General features: G+C 42.0%; 1 protein-coding gene across 1 annotated transcript in view; it reads right to left on the reverse strand.

Moving 5' to 3' along the window:
• The window catches only part of LOC123022863 (histone deacetylase 9-like), a 193,530-nt gene that overhangs the window by 47,588 nt on the left and 123,580 nt on the right, over positions 1-22,362 (reverse strand). Inside the window, exons 11-12 of the mRNA XM_044428959.1 lie at positions 16,033-16,117; positions 10,865-11,018 (exon numbers count right to left, since the gene is read on the reverse strand). Coding sequence (XP_044284894.1) covers positions 10,865-11,018; positions 16,033-16,117 — 239 coding nt within the window. The remainder of the gene's footprint in view (positions 1-10,864; positions 11,019-16,032; positions 16,118-22,362) is intronic.

The raw sequence follows: 22,362 nt of genomic DNA on the forward strand, positions 1-22,362 counted from the left end.
TCTCCCCCATGTTTATTTGTGTTCTTCAGTTATCCATAAATAAAGTTTCTTTCCTAGGAAGTATAAACAAATGTCAAGTGGAAAAACATTTTCGATCCAAGCAATCACTGCAAAGGGTTCCTGTTTATATTAAAATTGTCAGAATATTTTATAACTTTAGGTTAAGAAATGCACATGCTTTGTGTCAGCAAAATCAAATAGTTTAATGTGGGGGGAGAGGTGCAACCCTCACCCTTTCGCTCTCTCTTTAAAAAGAAATATTTATGGATCCAATTTACTCAGTTTAACAATGGGAGACCCTCTTCAAAATCAGGTAACACGCAAAGAATTTAGCCGTGTCTCCAAGTCATCTCGCTCGTGCTGTTTTGCTTTTAAGACTGAGTTGGCTGCTTGCCTGCCTAAAACTTCCGCGCTCCAATCCTGAATTTGATTAGCAGACCACTGCCATAAAGTAGGTATCTAATAATAATAAATAATCTGATTATACACATTGTCTTTGTTAGAAATCACCTGGGAGGCAGCCAATAGGCTGGACTAAATTGGCTGTTGGAAGTGAAGAGGAGGAGGAGGAGGAGAAGGGAGGAAGAGGAGGGGGAGGAGGGAGGGAGGGAGGAGGAGGAGGAGGGGGAGAAGAAATCTCCCCCCCCCCCCGCATAGCCCTGGAGAATAAATGATCAGACATTATTTTTAAAACAGCATTGACAGCAGGATGAGAGGTCAGATAGATTAATTTAATCCTGTGCTGATGCCTGAGAACACACACCCCTTTCTCCCCTCCACACAACTCTCTCTTCCACATACATAATATTCTTTTTTATGGATGCATATCTAAAGCAGCCTTCCACCCGTGAAATTGCAACTAGGAGGCAAAGGAAGAATTCATTAATTTCCTAAATGTTTACTGTTTTGAGTTTGCCTCTGGTTGTAGGGGTAGCTACAGCAAAAAACAAAAACAAAAACCTGGCAGGGAGGTAATGGGAGAAGAAGTGGCTTGTGCATCAGGGCTTGTTCCATGTTGCCTGTTATATGTCACAGTCTTCATGCAAGTTTGACTAATGGCATGTAACTTGTTCGAGGTAGGAATTATATCAAGGCATCCTCCTAAGGAGGCATGCTAATAGGAGACTACTTTAGACTATAGCAATAGCCTTGTTAGGAAGAGACTCCAAATGTCTCATTTGGAGCCTCAGATCCCTGGGAGGCCGTCTGCCACTCCATGGACACTTGATGGACTAAAAGATACAGGGACCTTGGTGATCTCCAGAATATCTTATCACCCTGCATTACCTGACTGTTTGTCCAAATGTGTTACCCTCTTCTTGCCTCCACCTATTGAATCGTCCTGGCTGAGGGTTTTTTAATGAAATGACATGCCTTCCTCTTCCCTTTAAAGCACACAGATATTTGCATATGCAAATTTGTGCATATTATTCTTATTAGTCCTGTGGGCCAAAGACCTTAGGTTACCAAGCATTGTGCCTGGGTTATAAAGTATATATGCACATGTGTGGATGTATACACAGACCCACACAACACTAGCAAAAGCTAACAACAGACAAAACCTGTATGGTACCTACTCATCATATAGTAAGAAGCCCCTTAGGTACAAACAAAAAATGTCAAGACATATTGTACCTGGCTTGGGACCCATGAGAAAAGAAATATGATTGCAAAATCTCTCCAACAACTGGAAAACATAACATTGCCAAGCATTTTTTTTTTTTTTTTGGCCTCTGGGGGGAGGTTGCAGGGGATGTCTAGCTTATTCGTGATGCAATACTTTTGCATTACCAAGCTCTACTTATTCTTGTATTTTCTTGGAATCCAAGAAAAGATCCATTGTATTTTCTGTAGATCTCAGGAAGGTCTATTGAAATTCCAGCTTGCTTGGACAAATGTCTACTTCTCACACTTAAGAAAATAAAAGCAACCTACCTTGTGGGCTGACATTTTTAAAAATTGCTTTGCTGGGTCCATTTGGCCAGCATTCTTTTTCCATGAGCTGCCAGCCATGTGCCTCTGGGGGCTCATGAAATTGGTGGCTATCCTTTAGTGTTTGTCCCCAACATCTGATAGGTTGTTGCTCTCCCTGAAGGTTTTGCTTAGGCATCAAGGCTCCTGATAGACTGTATTAAATTTGTTTCCATATTAAAGTGAACCACAGTAGAAGTTGTTTTTGAACTGTGCTGTTGGAGAAGACTCCTGAGAGTCCCTTAGACTACAAAAAGATCAGATCAGTCAATCCTAAAGGAAATCAATCCCGACTGTTCTTCAGAAGGACAGATACTGAAGCTGAAGCTCACATACTTTGACCACATAATGAGAGGGAAGGACTCAATGGAAAAGACCCTGATGCTGGGAACAATTGACGGCAAATGGAGAAGGGGACAGCAGAGGATAAGATGGTTAGATAGTGTCACTCATGCAAAGAACATGAATTTGGGTGAACTCCAGGAAACAGTGGAGGACAGGAGGGTCTGGTATGGTATGCGCCATGAGGTCACAAAGAATCAAGCATGTCTGTGACTGAAGAACAGCAACACAGAAGAAGTAAAGCCTTTTGCACAACAGGTAGAAGACCTGCTTCAGAAATAGCACATAATAGTTCTTGTACCACTTTCATATTACATCACCCAGTCTCCCCCAAGACTAAATCTGAAAGCATTCAGAAATGAGCTCCTCTATGGAGTGTTTTCAAAGTAAAAGATTATGGATGCAACTTTCTGTCCAATGCAAAGCTCTAAACAGTGTAGGGTAATCTCATTTAAAAATGAATAGTTATCAGCACATATGATGCACAGATCATTATAGGCCCATGATTGCTATTTATGGAACAATCTTTTCATTGAAATCAATCATAGCATCATTTCCATTCCTTTTGCTTCATCTGCCATCGACCACATCTCTCTTACCTATCCTTTTCCTCTCTTGACAATTTCAGTTACGTTCCTGCTTCACATGAACAGAGAGCTCTGCTTTAGCAAAACAAAACATTTAAACACCCAGAAAATCACAGCTTCCCCCTGAAGCTTGCACCACTCAGCATGTCAGAATAAATCAAAATGAAATAACTGTTTCTTCGGTGATGTCACTTTAACAAAAAGAGGGAGAGGGAGGGATAGAGAAAGGGAGAGTGAGACAGACAGACAGAGAGGAGGGAGAAAACTAGAGGAGAAGGGTGGGAAACCTAAGAATGATGCCTAGCCACGACCAACCATTTTTTCTTTCTTCTTTGGTGGTGAATGAGTCAGATATTAGTTGGCCAGGAAAAGAGCCGCTTTATTCAAACTCTGAGTTGGAAATGAGTCATCTAATTCTGGGCACCAATATAACCTCCAACATTATTGGCAAGTATTTTGCAAAGAGAACATTTCTCTCCCCCAGCGCAAACACACACACACACACACACACACACACACACACACACACAAACACACAGAGAGCAAAGGCTGTATCAAGCCAACTGATCCATTAGAAAGCAGGCTGGGAAAGCAGGGCTTGATTGGTGTCTTCTGCATAAGGCTGGGCTGGTGGATAGCATGAAACCTAATGGGATGCTATGCTGACTGTTTTTTTCACTGAGAAGAGTCCTGGAAGAAATGGGAGCAAAGGTTGGTTTTATCATCATAGCAACATGCTTTAAAGCTGGCCAGACTATCTGTATATCTAGCCCAGCACAGTCTGCTCGGCTGGTGAGTCCTCCAGGTCTCAGGCAGAAGCCTTTTACATCCCCTGCAGTCTGCTCTTTTCAGTGGAGATGTCCAGGAGTGAATCCAGGACCTTCTGTATGCAAAACATGTGCTCTGCCACTGAGCCACAGCATCGCCACAGGTGCTGTGAAGGCTAGCTAAGAAGAAATTTTCTGCACTTACGATTTCGGAGTAAGCTAGAAGGAAATAAGCATCAGGACAGGTTAGCCACTGGACCTCGCTCTCTAGAGGAAGAGGACAATCCTAATTGCCTGAAAACACTGGCAAATGTGAACATCTTGCTTTACTTACCTTGTTTTTTTTCTTTCTCTTGATCAGTCAATTAATTAGTTACATGTATATATGGACGTTTATGATGTGTGTGTACATGTATGCATGTGTGTGTAAGGTGCAGGACAGAATGCAAAAATGAAATCTTCAACTAAATGAAGAAACTGCACAGCAAAAAACACAAGAATGAAATCAGAAGAGCAGTTAAAGACCCTTCAAGCAAAAGCATTAAAATCACCAGGAAACAACAAGAAAAAGAAGCACTAACATGAAACCAAATGAGAGATGTCCACTTAACAAAAAAGAAGAAATTCATCACTCACAAGCAAATTGGATCACATAATATCTGCATATATTAATTTATATGTATTTATGAACACTTGAAAATCATTAGTGTGATTTAAATAGATGTATAATACATCTCCACTTAATGGAAAAGCCTGAGAGACTCATTGTTAATAAGTACTGTAACTTCAAGAGTCATCTCTTCCTTCTGGTGCTCTATTGTTAAATGAGACTTAGACTGAGCAGTCCTTCGATAAGCGAACTGTGAAGCAGGACCTACGCCTCACTGCAGCTTCTTGACTGCAAATAAGGGGTGTACGCTACACCCATGGTGTGCATGCTGCACACATTCACCAAGGTGTTCTTTTTCTCAGCAGACTTGCCACGGATTTGCTGCTGGGGCCACTGATTTATCCTGGCTTTACCCCCCTCTCTGCCAGGAGCTCCCAAAGCAGTTGGGAAAGCAGCTGTTGTGAGCAGGGTCTCTGGGATGCAGAGAGGGCTTTAGAACAGGGCTGGTCACCATGTGATGCTCCAAAGACTTTGGCAAACATGGGCATCAGCTCTGACTAGTTGCTGTGCTGGCTGCGGCCAAAGGATGCCCACTGCTGCCTCATAACATTTTTTGTGAAGCCCAGTACAGTACGTTGCTGCTGAGTTTATTAATGAAACACAAGTTGTTTTTTGGGATAACGGTCCTGGTGACTTACAGTGCAATCATGCTCATTGGAAGGAAGCCCAACTGTGAATCAGTGCAGAATTTGGCACCAGGGCAAACTGGGAGGTCACAGCTGTGGTCGGTTCATGGGGCAATATGGGCCCACTGAGGCCCAGGCTCATTGGACTCGGAGGCTAACTCATCTCCACTGTCCTGGGAGGGCATTATAAAGGAAGGCCCTACAACTGGGGGGGGGGGCAATTCCGAGGACACCACTCGTTGGACAATAGAAGCAAGGCTACCTCCTGTTCCCCTTTGCAGATATATTCAGATAAATACCTGGGGTCCAGGCTTACTGTGTCTGGACCCTTTATTTTGGCAACCTTCTCCTTTGCAAATGCAGCCTATTTCTGTGCCCAGGAGGGCAGTGGGCCCACCTGTTTCCCAGGTGCCAGCCAGGGATGGGCAACAGGTCTTGTGGTGCTTCATCTTTCAACCAGAACCTATGTGAAAGGGTGGCCCTCTGTAAATGCCTGAAGGCTACTCTAGCCGTCAAGAGGGCAAGGGAAAGACATTGTACGCTGCCCTGACTCTACTTGAAGTGGGGAGGATAAAAATGTGAGATAAAAATGCATCCTGTGCTGGAGGCGGGAATGCACTCCCCTGCAAGTGTGCCCAGGATTAAGCCTAAGCTCCTAAATCAGGCAAAATGAGGAGGCTCCAAGGCAGATCAACAGACCCTTCCAGAGAAGAAACCATTTTTCCATTGAACAATTCAATGTGATGAAGGTATCCTGATTTTGGTCCAGACTGATGAAGTGTAATGAATCTGGCAGCTTCCTTAATCCTGCCCCCCTCTCTCTTTCTTCCTTCCTCCCACTCTGTGGTTTAATTTGTGTAAAAAGAAAGGAAAAAGAAAGGAACTGTAGGGGTTTCAAGAGCCACATCTGATGTTATGATGGCTGGCCTGGTCTATTTACACAAGCAAATGCATCATTAATCAGTGGGGCAGGTGGGGGGATATGCAGTGGCTTTATTTAAGCTCTTCACAAATCAATTACTGATGAATGGCAGTGGTTTCAAATTAGCACATTCTCAAAATATGACAATTAGCTGCTAATTAGTTTAAACTCTGTAATTTGATATGCCAAGCTAATTGCACTTCATTTCATTTGTCCGAAAATCGCCTTTATTTCACCATAAAAATGACATTCACTCAGAGCTAAAGTATGTCTTGCATTTCCTTCCAAATCTCTCCACATTAATAAAAGATGTTTCATGTTTACATCTTGGGGTGATAAATAGAACTCCACAATTCCTATGTATTTGGCTTCTCTTTCTCTTCAGGCTCTGTACTTACCAAATAAATAAGTAAATTCTGCTTTAAGAAAAAAGTCCCTGGAGTGAATCAATACAAGCTAACACTTATGGAGAACATACCAAACCTGTAGAAAAACTGATCATGTTTTATTCTGAACTCTGCTTTGCATAATTGTTGAACAAACCTCTTGTTTATTTTTCAAGGACCAAAGTCATGTCAGGAAGAAAAATATGAAAGAGCAGGCAGCAGAGACATGTGCTGAAGGAATGTGACTAATGGCTGTTAAAAAGGGCAGGCAATCATATAAGTCACTGAAGCTCTGCCCTCTGAAGACCTCTGTGGACAGTTTGAGTCCTTTGTCTATATCTCTCTGTGCATTCATGAGGGCTAGTAACTTGAATAGTTGGTTTTTAGTGAAAGTTGGAATCCTCAAGTATGAGCCTGTGCAGCCTATACCAGATTATACTATACATACACAGAAATGCAGAAGATAAGAGTTTTACCTTTAAAGCCATGTATAAGTTTACATGTGTAGCTTTTGCAGAAGTTTCTAAACACACTGCTTAAAATTCATTGCAATTTCTTAGCTTTTAGTGTTTGCATAAATGCTCTGCAATGAATAAAAAGAGTAACCAGGCTTTGAGATAACTAGTACATTTTGCATGGAAGAGGTGTTCCCATCTGTGGGGTGTATTTATATTGCCCACTGAACACAGAAGAACTATATGGATTTTCAACTCCTGTGAGCAGAAGTATTAGCAACAGGTCCAACTAAGCTCATCTGAAATGGCCTGAAAATTCCACATAAGATACGTTATTACATCACATTTATATTCTGCCTTTCTTCCCCTTACAAAAGACTCGATATAGCTTACAAGGTTCCCCTCTCCATTTTATTCTCACAACAACGACCCTGTAAGGTAGGTTAGATTGAAAGTCAGGGACTGGTCCAAAGTCACCCAGTGAGCCTGAACTAGATCCCAGATTTCCTATTGGGTGGTAATCAGTACTGGTTTAACTGTCATCAGGCCAACCAGCATCTCTCCACACCCTTATACCCAATGATAAAACTATTTACATAACGTAAATGGCATTTCTAAAGGCAACTTGATTCTTTAAGCAATAGTTGCTGCTCATAGACTGCTGTTTCCTATTTCAAGCATGCAAAAATGAGAACAATATGTCCATATTTTTAAGCATCCACGTACTGGGGAACATCAGCACGACAAGTGCTCCTTGGTGTTTCTGCACAAGATGCATATAATACCTGTGCTTCACAACACAATCATGCTTTTTCAGAGTGTAACATGTCAGTGTTGTTTGTGAAGCAGGAGTGGGGCCAAACCAAAATGGCTTAGAGTTCCAACCAAGCTCCCCGGGATTAATTCTGGGTAGCAAGAGCTTTATGTTAAAATATGCCAAGTCCTTTTTGCCCCTGACCCATTTTGCTGTGGGAATGCAGCCTCAGAGAGTTTGTCCAAAGTGGAATTCTATCCTTGGGCCAAAAGAGGTTCAACACCCCTGCTCTAAAGTGTAACTGCACACCTTTAGATACCAAGGATTTAATGCCAAACCTTCTCAAAGTGAGGCCAACAGACCTCTAGGAACTTGACTAACCGTTTGTGCATATTCCCACTCCAGGCACATCTATCTGCACAAATAATTAGGATCAGGGTGCCTTAGATGAGCTGCATAAAATGTTTCCTCAGTACAGCCACAAACACCCTTCTTTGGTTTTGTGTCCAGCTTTGCAGCATCCAAAGGAGTTCATCTGAAAGAGATTTAGTTTTTTCTATCCCTCCTTCTCCTTCCTTTAACTCTGTGGAATCAGTCCAGTTCTACTACATTTGGACTCTCCTTTGCAGTGCAAAAGTGCCAAAGTATTTGGCATGACTAAATGTAAGAACTCTATAATATTCTTTTTACAGAGTCACTTTTCTGACTTGATCAACTCCTCTCTCTCTCTCTCTCTCTCTCTCTCTCTCTCTCTCTCTCTCTCTCTCTCTCTCTCTCTCTCTCTCTCACACACACACACACACACACACACACACACACAGTTGTTCTGTGCATGGAACTATTCACACATCATGTTGAAATACTTGTTTGGTGAAGTGCATTGGCAGTTGTTCTTTCATTTTATAGAACTGTTAAATTCATGTCCAAGTCAATCATGTTAGGTCAGCGTGAAACAACAGCTGACAAGCAGGAGAAATGAACACTCCCTTCTTTATTCATTGATCAGACTTCATCTGGAGGAAACCAAGTGTGATTGGCCTCATTCACTGCAGGACAACTCCCAGTTTTGGCCATTCCAATCCATAGGAATCAATACACTTTTCTTCACACAAGAGCGCATTTACATACATCTTGCTTATCCTTCTTATGTCCAGGTGATGGAAGCTTAAATTTAAAACACCCTGGTTGTGCTGCACAATATCCTTTGGGGGAGTCAGTATTACAACAACCACTTTCTGTTTAATCAGATCTTTGCTTCATTTCATATTTTCTTTCCTATTCAAATGTTGTAATTCAAGTGTGAAAGTGGCAAGAGCACATCAGTGCATCGCACGCAGTGGAGGATCACACACTGTGCCACCACTGATTCTGATCTACTGGCTCCAGTTGCTTCCCTGTCAATCCACTCACAACCACCTCTAATATTCTGTTTCCTCATTTACAGTTAAAAGCATGTGTGGAGCAGTTGCCAAAGAAGTACCAAATCACTTGCCGCATTGAACAAAAGAAGCGGAAAATGCCACCCGAATCATGCCTTCTGTTATATCCCACTGTTCTTCTGCTCAGGGAAACACTGGGTGGTCTTTCAGGCAGCCGGTGGCAAGATCCAAACCTGCTTAGCTTCAGCAGACTTGTGGGATCCTGTACTTTCACACCACTTGCTCACTGCTGCAAAGTCCCTGCCGTTTCACTGACCCGTTCCTTTAATTTTTGTCTTCAGCATACGTAAGTACAGCATGGACCTTGTCAATCTCCACTCCCCAGGAGATGAAATTAACACCATTTTGAAGCAAAGGCGTTTTCCCCATTTCTATCTAGTGTCCATGGGAGCTAGATATATAATCTATGGGAAATTTCGGGGGAGACTGCACAAAGGAGGAGGGGAAACGTGGTTAGGGGTCGGAACATGCATAGCAGGATTGTATGAGTAAGTGCCCAAGAACACACAGGAGAGTGCCAGATAAAATGACACCCTAGCAGGAAGCCCAGCTAGACTGGGATTAAAGGACAATTTGTGAGACGGCTAAACCAGTGTTAGAAATGAATTTTCTTGAGGTCTTATACTACACACTGCTTCTAATGTAGGAATATTACCTTTTTAACTCCATAATATGTGATATTCCCATATCAGGCCAGTTCTATATCGTCTACCCTGGCTGCCGACTGAAGTCCAAGCCCAACTTAAAGTGCTGGCAATGACCTATAAGGCTCTAAATGTCTTGGGGCCGGGATACCTGAAGGACCACCTTCTTCCCTATGTGCCTGCCTGCCCCTTGAGATCTGAGGCAAAGGCCCTTCTCTGGGAGCCCTCTTTGAAAGACATTAGGAGGGTAGCTACCCAGAGAAAGGCCTTTTCAGCGGTGGCACCCCAACTCTGGAACATGCTCCCCAGGGAGGTTCACCTGGCACTGGCACTTTATTCTTTTTGGTGTCAGGTGCAGACCTTTTTATTTTCCCAATATTTTAACAGCTAATTGGTTTTATCTTTGATTTTATCATTATTTATGGGACACAGTGTGTTGTGTGTTATTGTATATGGTTGGGAGCTTTTTGTTTGTTTTTTGTAAGCCATCCAGCGACTTTAGTATTGGGTGGCATATAAAAACAATAAATAAATAAATATCCCAGTCTGGAGAATGTCTGCCATTTATTACTGCTAGGTAGGTGACAGTGCTTGGATTACCAGGTATGTGGAGCAGGTGGCAGGATGATGATTGCCTTAGCTGATGTTTTAGAACTCTTTGCAAGGGCTGTGGTTGGAAGCAATAAGGAGAAGCCAGGGAGTGTGGCTTGTGGATTCCATGAATGGCCTTCAACCTCAGCCCCCAACCTCCTTTTAATAAACAACATGTATTCTTTTGGTATGAGAGCAAAGTCCGTGGAAATAAATTCCACACTCTGAATGCAAAAGTTACAGTATGCTGCGGCTTATGATTGGCCCAAGACCTTTTGCTGACAGAGTTGAACAACTGGATGGTGCCCTGGGCTGGCAGCTCGGCTGGCAGCTGAACCGTTCTTCTATATGGAGCATGGGACAGCCTCCTCCATCACCCCCAAAGGCTTTCTTAGGGAGCACTGGGCAGACTATGTAGCACACAGATCTCTCCAGCAACATCTTGCTGCCATCTCCCAGCATCTGCTTCCCAAGATGACCTCACTCAGCTGAATGGTAGGGCTGGCCTGCAGACTAGTTTTGATTGTTGAAGTTCTGTAGTAGCCTACCAATCCAAAGACAATGCAGAACGCTTATCCTCCTCTGGCTGCCCCGATGTTGACAAGAAAAAGCATGAAGGTTAAAATATCGGAAAAAAGCTGGACTTTAAATCAGAGGAAACTGCACTTAGTAGCACATCTGTGCTTGTAGTTCTGAGATTTTGGACGTACCTGCCATGTTCTTGTGGAAAAGACTGCTCAACGTCCACTGAGAGTAAGGCCATGGCTGACACTGCCTCTGTCTCCTCTCTCTCTTGTTTCTGAGTCTCAGCCAGCTTACAGCTAACTGGCACCACATAAGGCTTCACAGACTTCCAGTACTTGCCTAGAGAAAATACACCATAATTTATGGGAGCTTTCGCTAGCACGGTGGTATATACCCTAGTAATTGCTTAGGTACAACACAGAGTTCTTATAAATGTGAGTGGTTATAATTGGGATTTCAAACTGCTATGATGAAGTTATGTTTCTGGATCCCACACTGCCAAGCTGGAAAGTGTTCCCTTTCCAAGGTCTATGTCACAGCCTTCCTGAGAAAGTAATAAACTGAAAGAACAGTGCACAGTTTAATGAACTCCTGGTATCTGAGAAACAGCCAGCAGTGTATTCCTTCTGCAGAGCAAAAGCTTACTGTAGTATCACCATTTGTAAGATCTGACAATTGTAAGAATAGCAGGTATATTTAATGCAACCATAAATAGGACACAGAATAAAAAATCAGAGATGACTATAACAGGAACAGAAGTTAGAAATGCCAGAAGGGACTACACAGTTATGTTGCCAGAACAATCAGGTTTGTTAGTCCTGGATGTTCTTTCACTTCTAACCTCAGCGTATGTACTAATTTATTTTAAATGTGAATATATGTACTGGCTGTTGTTGGAGCCTTGCCATATATTATAAGGTGGCTTAGAAAAAGGTAGGCAAGGGGATATGGCTTCATTATATAATGTGTGGAATTAAAAAAAAAAGTAAGAAAGCCCCTGAGTGTTTAGCTTGCAACTACAAAACGTCTTTGAAAAGTAAAGCAAGCTATCTAGCTGAATGAAAAATAATCACTCACAAATGGAACATTATTAATGGCACACGTGTATTCTTCTTGGTACCATAACCTTTCAAGTGCTTACTGATTTCCAGATGGATGGCACCTGGAAGTCCAAAATGCGTGAAAAGGCTGGTAAGTCAACATTTATTTCAAAGACATGCCAGTAGCTGGGACACAGGTTCAGTCTGGGTGTATATTCTGGAACTATCAAGGGGCCTCATGTTATAGAACAATATCCTCAGAGGAACCCCAAAGAATTCTCACCTTTTAAAAGAGCTGTGCCCTTTAATTGCTATGAAAATCTCAGGGAGCAAGAAAAGGATAGAGCTTCCCCACTGCCCCAGACCAAACAATATACAAAATCAATCCACATCCACATAACATGACAATACACCCTGGCAATAAGCCATAATGGGTTGGTCATTGGACAAACAACCCGTGGTGTGCCTAACAGACAATCTGGTACAATTCAGTCCCTTTTTCCCCACATTCCTGCCCTGTCCTCCTGCTGGAGGAGGAGGAATCACAGGGCATCCTATGGCAGGCACTCCATTTGGCAGGCATGAATGCACATGACCCTTTGAAATACACACGAGGATCCTTGCCTTAAAAAGGGGGGGAACCCCTCTTTTAAGGACCTATAGACAGCTCCTATAGAATGATCCACATTTTACACCTCCCCAAGCATCTAGAATCTCCAATAAGACTGAAAGATTGAAAGGACCTCAAAGAAACAAGGTGCACCCCCTTAAAAACAAACAAGCAAACAAACCTAAGCATCCCATCACAAAGGGCATAACTACCTGGCCACACCCCCCCCCACCCCATGAGCAAAGGTGATTTGCAGATTTGGTTTCTCTTGACAACTCACATATTGACAGTTGTCAAGACAAGCCAAAGGCAAAAACAAAATCTTGGCAACCCCTCTAGCTCAATGCTTCTGAGGGATGCCTGCTGCACTTCGGTATCAGACAGTCCTCTGAACATTGCCCCTGTGAGGTGAGTCATTTTGGAAGTGCAAAAGTGTGCAAGTCTGACTAATTAAAACAGTTGAAAAAGTTGTCCACATTTGAGGCACTTTTTCAAAACAGGAGGGTGAAAAACCACGGACAGCACTCGAAAGCACCATGTGAGCTCTCATTTGAAGAGTTCTCACTGCTTGTCAAATCAGAGATCACTTTTCAGCGTATCCAAATAGATACGGGGGGGGGGAGTGTAAAAGAGACACAGCATGCACAATATTGTTTGCGGTTAACTGAGAGGGGAATTAGGAAATTAAGAAAAGAGCCCGCTTGGGCACTTGTGGGGTGGATGGCATGGGTGAGTTTGACAAGGGGTTGGGATTCATGGTACTTATCGTGGGATCAGTCACCCAAGTTCAGATGACACCACAACCCCACTGCAGGTACAACAACCCATAAAATAAGCTATGGATTATCAGGGTGGTTTGTTGTATTTCTGCCAAAGATGGGAGCCGCTAAAGGTTGAATTGAAAAGTTGCAAGTACTCCAAATTTGCCAGTTCAGAATTCAGATCTGAGAGTCTGAATTGAGACAGTTTTCCTTGGTTTTGATAGCTATGAATGCAACCTCCTGCAAGGTAGCTTTGGCTTTACTGAGTTGTTTCCAATTTGTGTCCCTTGGCTACCACTTGCAGAAACCTCATTTTTATCACACAAATGTCAGATCCAGAACTTTGATTCCATTTACATAAGTATTCCCAAGTTGTTGCATAAAGCATTCCACACCTACTGTATAAGGAATTCTGCAAAGCAAACAACTTATATGACTTCATTAGGCCAGGTGCCACTTAAGCTGCCAGAACAACCCCACTAGCATTATAATCCTTTGCCGCAATGCAGGCAGGGTTGTTCGCGTTCTTGTTTTCTCCCTGGGATATTAACTCTAAAATCTCCTCTAACAAGGTTGCATTCAGATCCAATCTGCATCACCTAAAACTGATGTGGTAATGATGCCTCAGGCCTTTGGGTGAGTGAACCTTGGGGAGCTGGATTGGGAGACCCTGTCGATTTGTTTCCCAAGCCAAGAATGATTGTCAAATCCCAATCCTTTTTTGTTTTTCTTTTTTCCTTTTCCTCTTTTTTTTGGGGGGGGGTGGAGTCTGCGGACTGGGACACAGACTGTCACATGGATGACAAGGAAGATCTGGGCTAGGTTTCCTACAGCAATGAGATGAGTTAGTTATGCATATCTATAGCATGGCTGAAGACATGCAGTGGTACGTGGGGGTGGGGGGGCTCAGAACTAGGCTGGATGTCAGTTTCCTTGCTCATCATTTGGGATGGAACACAGCTTGAAAATGTTCAGCATTTCTTTCATTCACAAACAAAATAGGTGCCATTGCTTGAAGCAGCAAAAAGACCCAACAGAAGGAAAAGGACAATCTGCTTGATCGGCTGGTAGCATGATATGGAGGCAACTTCTTTGAAGCATAGCCCCATGGCCATTTGAATTGTTAGTGGGATCTTTATGTAACAGCAAATTTTAAGGGGATAAAGCTCGAAGCATATTAAGTATCTTTAAAAAAAAGATTAAGTGCTAGAAGGCTGGCTTTTCTCCAAAGGTGTAAAATCCATGACTAAAAACTGCATATATAAAGCAATTGCAGGGTCTGGCAAATTCTGTTAAAAAAAAAGACAAAAACATTCTCTATTAATGGTACATTTAGAGACTATAATCTCTATTCATTAAAACAAAACAAAAATTAATAAAAAGTTATATAGGCATTCATTCCACAATGTTCCCACAGAACATTCATGCCACAGTCAGACTTTGCAATGAACAAGCAATTCAAACCCCATTATTTATGGGCTTCGGTGTTCACAAAATAGGGAGGGGGGCTACTAGAAAAACAGATGTGCAAGCAAACCAGATCTGTTGGCATAGGAATCATACCCTGCTCTGCCATAAAAGAAATGAACCCACGTTCGCTGCTGGAGTTTTGCAAGGACATTAATAAAATTAAGTCATAGGAACTCACAAGCTGGGCTCTGCTCTTTTGACTGTTCCCCTTAGGATTGGGGCCTTTGTCCTCCCCCTGTAGTTTTAAACCACTGGTTATTTACAAACTGCACTAGGTGTTAGACCTATTCAGTTGCCCTAAGATTTTCCCAATAGAGAGAGGCCACATCCAGCAGAAAACCCAAAGGGTATTCAACCTCTGTTTAGGGCAGAATCCTCTGTTTACAGCTGTTTAGGGTGTAATCCTGTGCCCAGCTGGCTGTGGGATGCTGGAGTTGTAGTCCTTCTTTTGGACTAAGTATCGCACCTCTAATGAGCTAATGATTGCCCCAGCACTCTTTTAGGTTTCGTACCATTGAAAAATGTTCATACCATTTGCTGAAGTCACGGTTACCCCAATAAGAACTCTGTGAAGCTCATAAGCTCACAAGGGGGACAGTGAAGCGGACATAAGCAGGCACCTTCATCTCCCCTTTGCCATTTGGTGAAATCAACACAACACTTAACCCTCTGTTTTTGTTTTGATCCTTTTTCCTTGAAAGACAGACTGAAAATGTAGAGTAACAGTCACAAAATTATTTCAGGGTTTTTTTTAATATAAACCATCCTAACTATTAGCATGACAGTTTGGGAAAGAGACATTTTCCTTGAAGAATCAGAGTTAAATATTTCTAAATATTTATTCTGAGAGACTTGCTAACAGCTACACTACAGCTACACTGAAGAAAAGTCCACCTGATCATATAATGAAAAAAATGCATCAGTGCTTCTCATGTACAAAGGCAAATTAATACATAATTTCTTATATTTGATCATCCATGTATTCTCCACTGGGGTGGGCAGCTTACAATGCTTCGGATGCTCCAACTGGACTACAATTCCCATCAATCTTAACCAGCACAGCCAATGGGGGGGGGTCATAAATGCTGTTGGCCAAAACATCTGGAGAGACACCAGTTGCCCACCCCTTGTACTACATTGTACAAACCCATATCAACATTTCCAGCAATATTACCTGTTCTTACAAACAACTCAATCATCCTCTATGCACACGTTTAGGTACAGACAGCTGTCCCATAAGTAAATTGTCCACCCATGAGAAGAGGGGCTACCAAGGGACAGAGTAAGCCTGGAATCCCCTGAGCACTCCGAGGAATGGGGACAATTATGTCATTAACATATGAATATCACTTAGCCTATTCAGAGAAGCAGGATTGTTCGCACATTATTGCAGGCTTATGCATCTTCTCCAGCCATTCAGTAAACAAAATCTAATTCGGAAACATTAATGTTCAAATCAACCCTAAACTTACTGTGGATTTCGGTAGTCTTTTGCAAAGAAAGTGTTGCATTTGCATTAGGGGTTTGATGGAGGATATCTTTGGAGAGAGGCTCCAGCTGCAAGAATAGAACAAATCAAGTACAAAAAGTATGAATATGAGGGAAGCAAAGCACACTGAAAATGCTTAATCCTCATGAAAAATCTGTGCAGAGAAGTAGCTAACTTGTTGGGGGGATTCCTCCCACTGAATGGATAGAAGGACACAGTTTTGCTTTCTGTTTTTCAGCCATGTAATTGAATTCCAAGGGGCCTTTCCAGTGACTGCAAAACTAATCTATGGAGTCTCTTGAGCAGGTGCAGGTCTGTGTATTAGTCATTTAAAAATGCTAGTTATTTGGGTAATTTCTGTAGGCTCCTCACAAATCAAATTCCATTGTGTGTCTCTGTGCAGCTGTATGCCAAACCAAAATGTTGCTGAAGTTACCTTAGAACTGGAATGGGCAGGCCATTGTTCTTATTTCCCCCAGCCCTCCTTCAATGTCACCATAATTCATGGAATGAAAACTCAGAAATGAAGTTTACACACACTGAATCCTGGGTTAGATCCAGATTTATGCTGGATCAACTGTGCCGATAGAAATGGACTTTGCTGCCACCTCCTTCCCACGGTAGCCCCCGGAAAATGCTACACAGACGGACAGAGCACCCTGCTGAATGGCATGAGGTATAAGGTGGCATAGGGAGGTCCTCAAAATTGGATCTACCTTCCACAAGGTGAACCCTCCCCTTGAGGAAGGTAGGTCCTAAATCCAACCCACTCCATTTCATAAAATTTATTTTAAAAATTCTGCAAGTAAACATACTATTGCACAAGCATAATAATGTAAATGCAAGTAAATTGACCATGCATATTCAGACATTTGTCCACAGAGGTTTCTTCCATTTCTATATATTATCTTGCAAGGCCTGTGTTATCTTGAGATGAGCCTCATTCAATGTTGTTTGGAGATCTTTGCCCATCTGAAAATGCATCTTTCTGGCATAGAGCAATCCTCATTCGTTAAATAAAGAAAATTGGTCAAGCCACTTTGAACCTGCAGAATCCTTATGAACCTGAGCAGGCCTCTTGATGGTATAAGCACAGATGCATATCACCATACTGGAACATGTGGGTTACCGCATGGCCTGTGTACAAATGGGTCATTATGATCATTTCCAAAGAATCAGGTCAGTCTGTAAGATGCACAATCAGTTCCTCCTGTTCCCCACTCCTGCCAAAACCCGAATGGTGTCATGGTGGTATTATTGAGGGTGGGCACCATATATACCCTTTGGCTGCTGTGTGTGCACCCAAGTTGGACTGCAGTCATTGCTTCTCTGATGGGGTGAGAGATTGTATCTTTGGTGCTGGATCCGCAATGGCTGTTCATGCATGCAAATCACCACTGCAGATTGCAGTCACTGAGGGATTGATATCATGAGTGAATGAGTCCTTCATAGCTTAGTCTGGCAGGAAACGTCACAGTGAAGGAATCACTGGCACAACTGGCACATTGCTCTTTTCTACTTCATTCCTTGCCATGATAATCCAAATTTTGTGTGTTCACAAAAGGGGGCCCTAAGAGGTAGAAGCAAAAAGGATCTCACTGTGGTGTCAGAGTGTGAATAAAACCAATGGTTTCCCAACACTGGAATCCAGATGCTGTTGACCCACAACTTTCAACATTCCCATTCAGCATAGATAGAAGTCAGGGATGATGGAAGTTGTAGTCCAGCAACTTCTGAGGACCTAAGGTTGGGGATCTCTGGACTGTATGATCTTGAGGAGGAGTAGCACCATTCGATTTAAGGTTTCTTCTAATAAAAGGGCTAATAATAATTGCAGAACCTCACAGATGGCCTCTGTTCTCCTGTCAAGGTTCTGCTCCATGTCAGGAAAACCTCATCAGGCTCCACAGGTAGGATCAATGCACTTTCACCTGATTTGACCCAGATGCACCATTGTTATGAAAACATCACTGAAAAATAAAAGCCAGCGAATTGTAATGGGCTCTGTCCTTCTGGAGATGAGGGAGAGAGAGAGAGTCCGTCTGCATCATAGAGAAAAGTTTCTGATGGCAGTAATCCATTTTTTAAATCATTAAACCAAATAGACAAGAGGGTGTCCCTGGAAAATATCATGAGACCCAGCAGCAAACAAAAGGAATCAGTTGACAGCTGACAGGCATAGCAGCGTCACCTTCACTCCCACACTTCTTGGCATCTATAAGCTCTGGAGTCAAAGAGCCCAAAAACCCCTGCAAAAGAGCTGGAAATACATCTTTGTAAAAGAATTTTGCATAAACAACTGATTAGGTCAGCCCAGAAGCAACAAAGCCATTTGATGGGTAGGACTGAAAAGATACACCAATGAATATTTTTCAGTGTTGAAGCTAGCCCATTTGGCCTCCCTGGATGCTCTCCTGTGCTTGCTTCCAGTTGAATCTGCACAAGAAAAGGATTTTCAAGGAAATGGCATCTCCAAGAATGCCAAGTAAAGGTTGCCAAGGCTCTGCCGTGCCTCACCAGCAGATGTGAGCTGCCAGGTCACCCAGCCTAAAATTCTTCGACAAGATGGGGGACGGAGGATGGAGGTAAGATAAAGAAAAGGGATGTGGCACAGCCAATCAGCCACTGGTCCACCTAGCCAACTAGTGCCAATGGCATCCTTCTGTCACTAGCTCCCCAGTGCCCCAAGAGGTACCTTTCCTTACTTGAGATCTGAGTAATCACACCTGCATTGGTTGTGTTATTTCATTACTATGTCCTATTCTAAATGCAAGTTGTTGTTGTTGTTGTTGTTGTTGTTGTTGTTGTTCTTATTTATTATTTCAAATTATGTGCCACCTCCTAACTGAAACTCTCTCAGGGCAACATACACAATACGTAACCACTGATCAAAGATCAGGGCACAATCCTCATGTCCCTGTGGCAGAGGCATGTAAGCCTCTAAACTTGGAAGCTTACATTTGTCCTATGCCCTATGCAAGGCTGAGTAGCAGCAGTATCTAGGTATTTCCTCTAGTCAGGTGAACAGGACTATCTAGATCTAATGCCTTGGAATGGAGGTAAGAACTTTGGGATGCTGATGAGAATCAGCAGACACGCATAGCCACAGCTGCCTCCTCTCCCCGTCCCCTGGCACGAACCCTTTTCTCCCACTGTGAAGGGACAGCTGGCATGGCTGTGAGGCAGCAGGGTAGGGGCTCATCTTTCGGAGTCCCAGCTCTGAGATCTTGGGAGCTTGTAGCTAGGACTCCATTGAATCCTTTGGTCTCACAGATGATGTTCTGAAGCCTCAGGATCACACCCAAAAAGAATTTAAAATGTAGCAACAACAATCATTTAAAATAACTTTCAAAGGAAGTAGCTAACTCATGGAAGAGGGACATTTTAAAATGCAGCTTTTGTTAGAACAAGGCTCAATTGTTTTGATAGGATTTGCTTATTTGAAGGAAATATAAAGTTAGATATTGAACCATCTGATTTTATTCAACAGCACATAGTAAATTTGGACAGAGGATGTCCGTCCGGTCTCTGACTTAAACTTTAGGGAGAGCATTCAGAGTCAGTCCTGTCTTCCAGAGTTTGATTACACTTTGCCCTGATGAGAACTCTCTTGCAGACTTCTGCATTTCTTTTGAACAACAACTACGTAACAGTACAGTTCAAGATATGATAAACAGATATAGAGGGTCAGTTTAGGTGCTATAAAGAAAAATCACCATTGTACGAAATTAGATTTCTCAAATTACAGCCTAAAACAGTATGGGACTCTGAACAACTTGTCTATTTCAAAGTTGTTTCTTTCTAATTAGCTGAAACTATAGTTCCTTTTGTTTTGACAGGTGCATAATGGATGTGCTCTAAAATCACTAACCTAACACTTCAGGGATATTTGGCAGCAGTTGAACCTTCCCACCCCCAATACCTGAATTAAGATTTCTGTATTTTTATTTCAGATTTCAGGAGGAACCCAACTGCTTAAGCTTTTTACACCTCTCAAGAGGATTTTATTCTAAGATGCTACCTGTGGTGGGAAGTGGAAAGGAAACTTCTGAACAGTGTTTCCTTTCAAATAAAATAAAAAGCTACATAAGCACTATTATGTATCTGAACCCATGAAGTGGGGCAGCATATGCCAACCTCTGTCACAAGCAACCCCGTTCTGATTGCTTCTGTATTTGACAGAAGCCAAAGCTGATACTGCTTTTAGTTCTGCCTAGCGACTACGTCTTGCCACTCTTCATTTTCCTTCTTGAATTGGGTCAGGGTCTCCTCAAGTGTGGATCAGGACAATCGCAGAGTGGCATGGGGATTTTAAGATCTACATTCTAGAGATTTTTTAAAGGATGTAGCTGATATCCTAGGCATGGGCAAATTGTCTGATTTGCTTTCTTCCATGTTCAGATATTTTTAAATATTCACACCCTTTTTTTCCAGAAGTTATCTGTTGATAATTTTGGTAAATGTTAAACAAAATCACATGGAAACAAACTTTCTCACCAAACTGTACCATCAAACCTCAGTACAACTATCCCTTGCAAGAAGAGGGTTGTGTTGCCTGAGATTAGAAGCCTCCCAGAAAAAAAGATATGGCAACCCTAATTCAGCACTAACATGGCTGAATATACAGGGTTTCAAACCTAGACTTTAAAGAGCTAACCACTCAAGTGGTGGACCCAGATGAATGAATCTGTTGGTTTTGTTTTCTCCTACATTTTCTTTATATATTGTTTTAAATACCATATTCTTTTTATCCTGAATACAGAGAACATGGTGAATGTTGATAAATCATCAAAAACAAACTGAAATGAAATTCTCACTTATCCCTGTGGTAGATAGAAGGTTCCAAGGCTGTTAATTGGATGTTAATCCACGGAATCTATTTTTAGTTTCATTGCAGATTTGAAATTCAAGCACTACATAAGGAATATTGCCTTTCCTGCTCTTTTACTACATAACCTCTAGGTGGCACTGAAATATAATGGCATAGTACAAACACACTGATGGAGAAAATCAGCTGTTTGACTTTTACAATTGAATACTACATTTTCTTTGCTTAAAAAAGTTCAAAAGTGCAGGTTAGACACAGAAACAAAATGGAAGGGAGATGTCGAAAGAACCCATAAGTAACCATTAGTAAGGTACAGCAAGGGCACAATAAATCTTAGAAAAGCCCTCAAAATAATGTCTCTTTTGTGCCCAAATGTGCTTTGAGTCCCTTCAGTGATGGGACACCCTGATTGTGAGGGACATCAGGTTGCAGGGAGGATTTTGTGTGTGGCGAGCTGAAAACAGGAAGAATTTCCTTTCAAACTTTCTTGCTCAATATGTTAAGGCTGGGAGTAGAACCAATAGATATGGTAATATCTCCCACCCAGTCACTGTGTGTTCATCTTGAATGGCTCAATACAGCTCCAGGAACTTTGCTTTGTGTACCCACATAGCCTCACTCAATTTCCACATCTTTATCTTTATAAACAGTGATGGTAAATTGTGATGGCTCCCTTTGGGAGGAAGGTCACTGATTCTCACTGTTATTCTGAAACTTAAAAAATAAGTTTAAACTTAGAAGTAGGTCCCATTGGTTTCACTGGAATGCAAGTAAGTGTGATTTGGATCCAAGTTAGGTTTCTGTGTAATTTCCACATTTGGGCTGTGATCCAAAGCATACATTCTTGGAAATCAAATACACTGAAATTAATGGGACTCACTTCCAAGTCAAATGTATTTAGAACTGAGGCATAATATTCAAGGGAAACAGGGTTGGTTTTGACCATGCATTAAGTTGCTTGTGGCAGCAAAATTAAAGGGGCATCTATCATGCCAGAACAACACATGAGTCTCAGCTCTTTTGCTGCTTTTATAGCATGACTGACTCCACAAGTAAACTGAGAGTGCAACATAAAGTCTTCTGCAATGCTACTGTGGCAGGGAAGGAGGACTGGGTAGTACTAACATGGCAATGTTCACCCATAGTAAGCCAGCAGAAAATTTTGCTTTTGCTTGGAGAAAAATTTGAACACAGAAGAATAATTGAAATATTGATTTGCAGCTTAACAAAACAGACATGTTTTTGTTTAATTGTGATTTGTCAGTATTTGTATTAAAGGATTTCCTGTTACTGATTTTTTTATAGAGAGAGCTAAGTGGACAGACTACTTGATTTATACTTACTTTGCCATGATTTGTTCCATTTGATCCATTCACTTATTAAGATCATGTAAGGATGGGTGAATATGTTAATTTCACTTCTCACATTCAAATGTTTTAAATCTTAAATCCATTCTTTCCCAATAGGAAGAACTTTGCAAATTCC

This window comes from Varanus komodoensis, unplaced genomic scaffold (assembly GCF_004798865.1).
Source record: "Varanus komodoensis strain SLA01 unplaced genomic scaffold, ASM479886v1 scaffold2, whole genome shotgun sequence".
Lineage (NCBI taxonomy): Eukaryota > Metazoa > Chordata > Lepidosauria > Squamata > Varanidae > Varanus > Varanus komodoensis.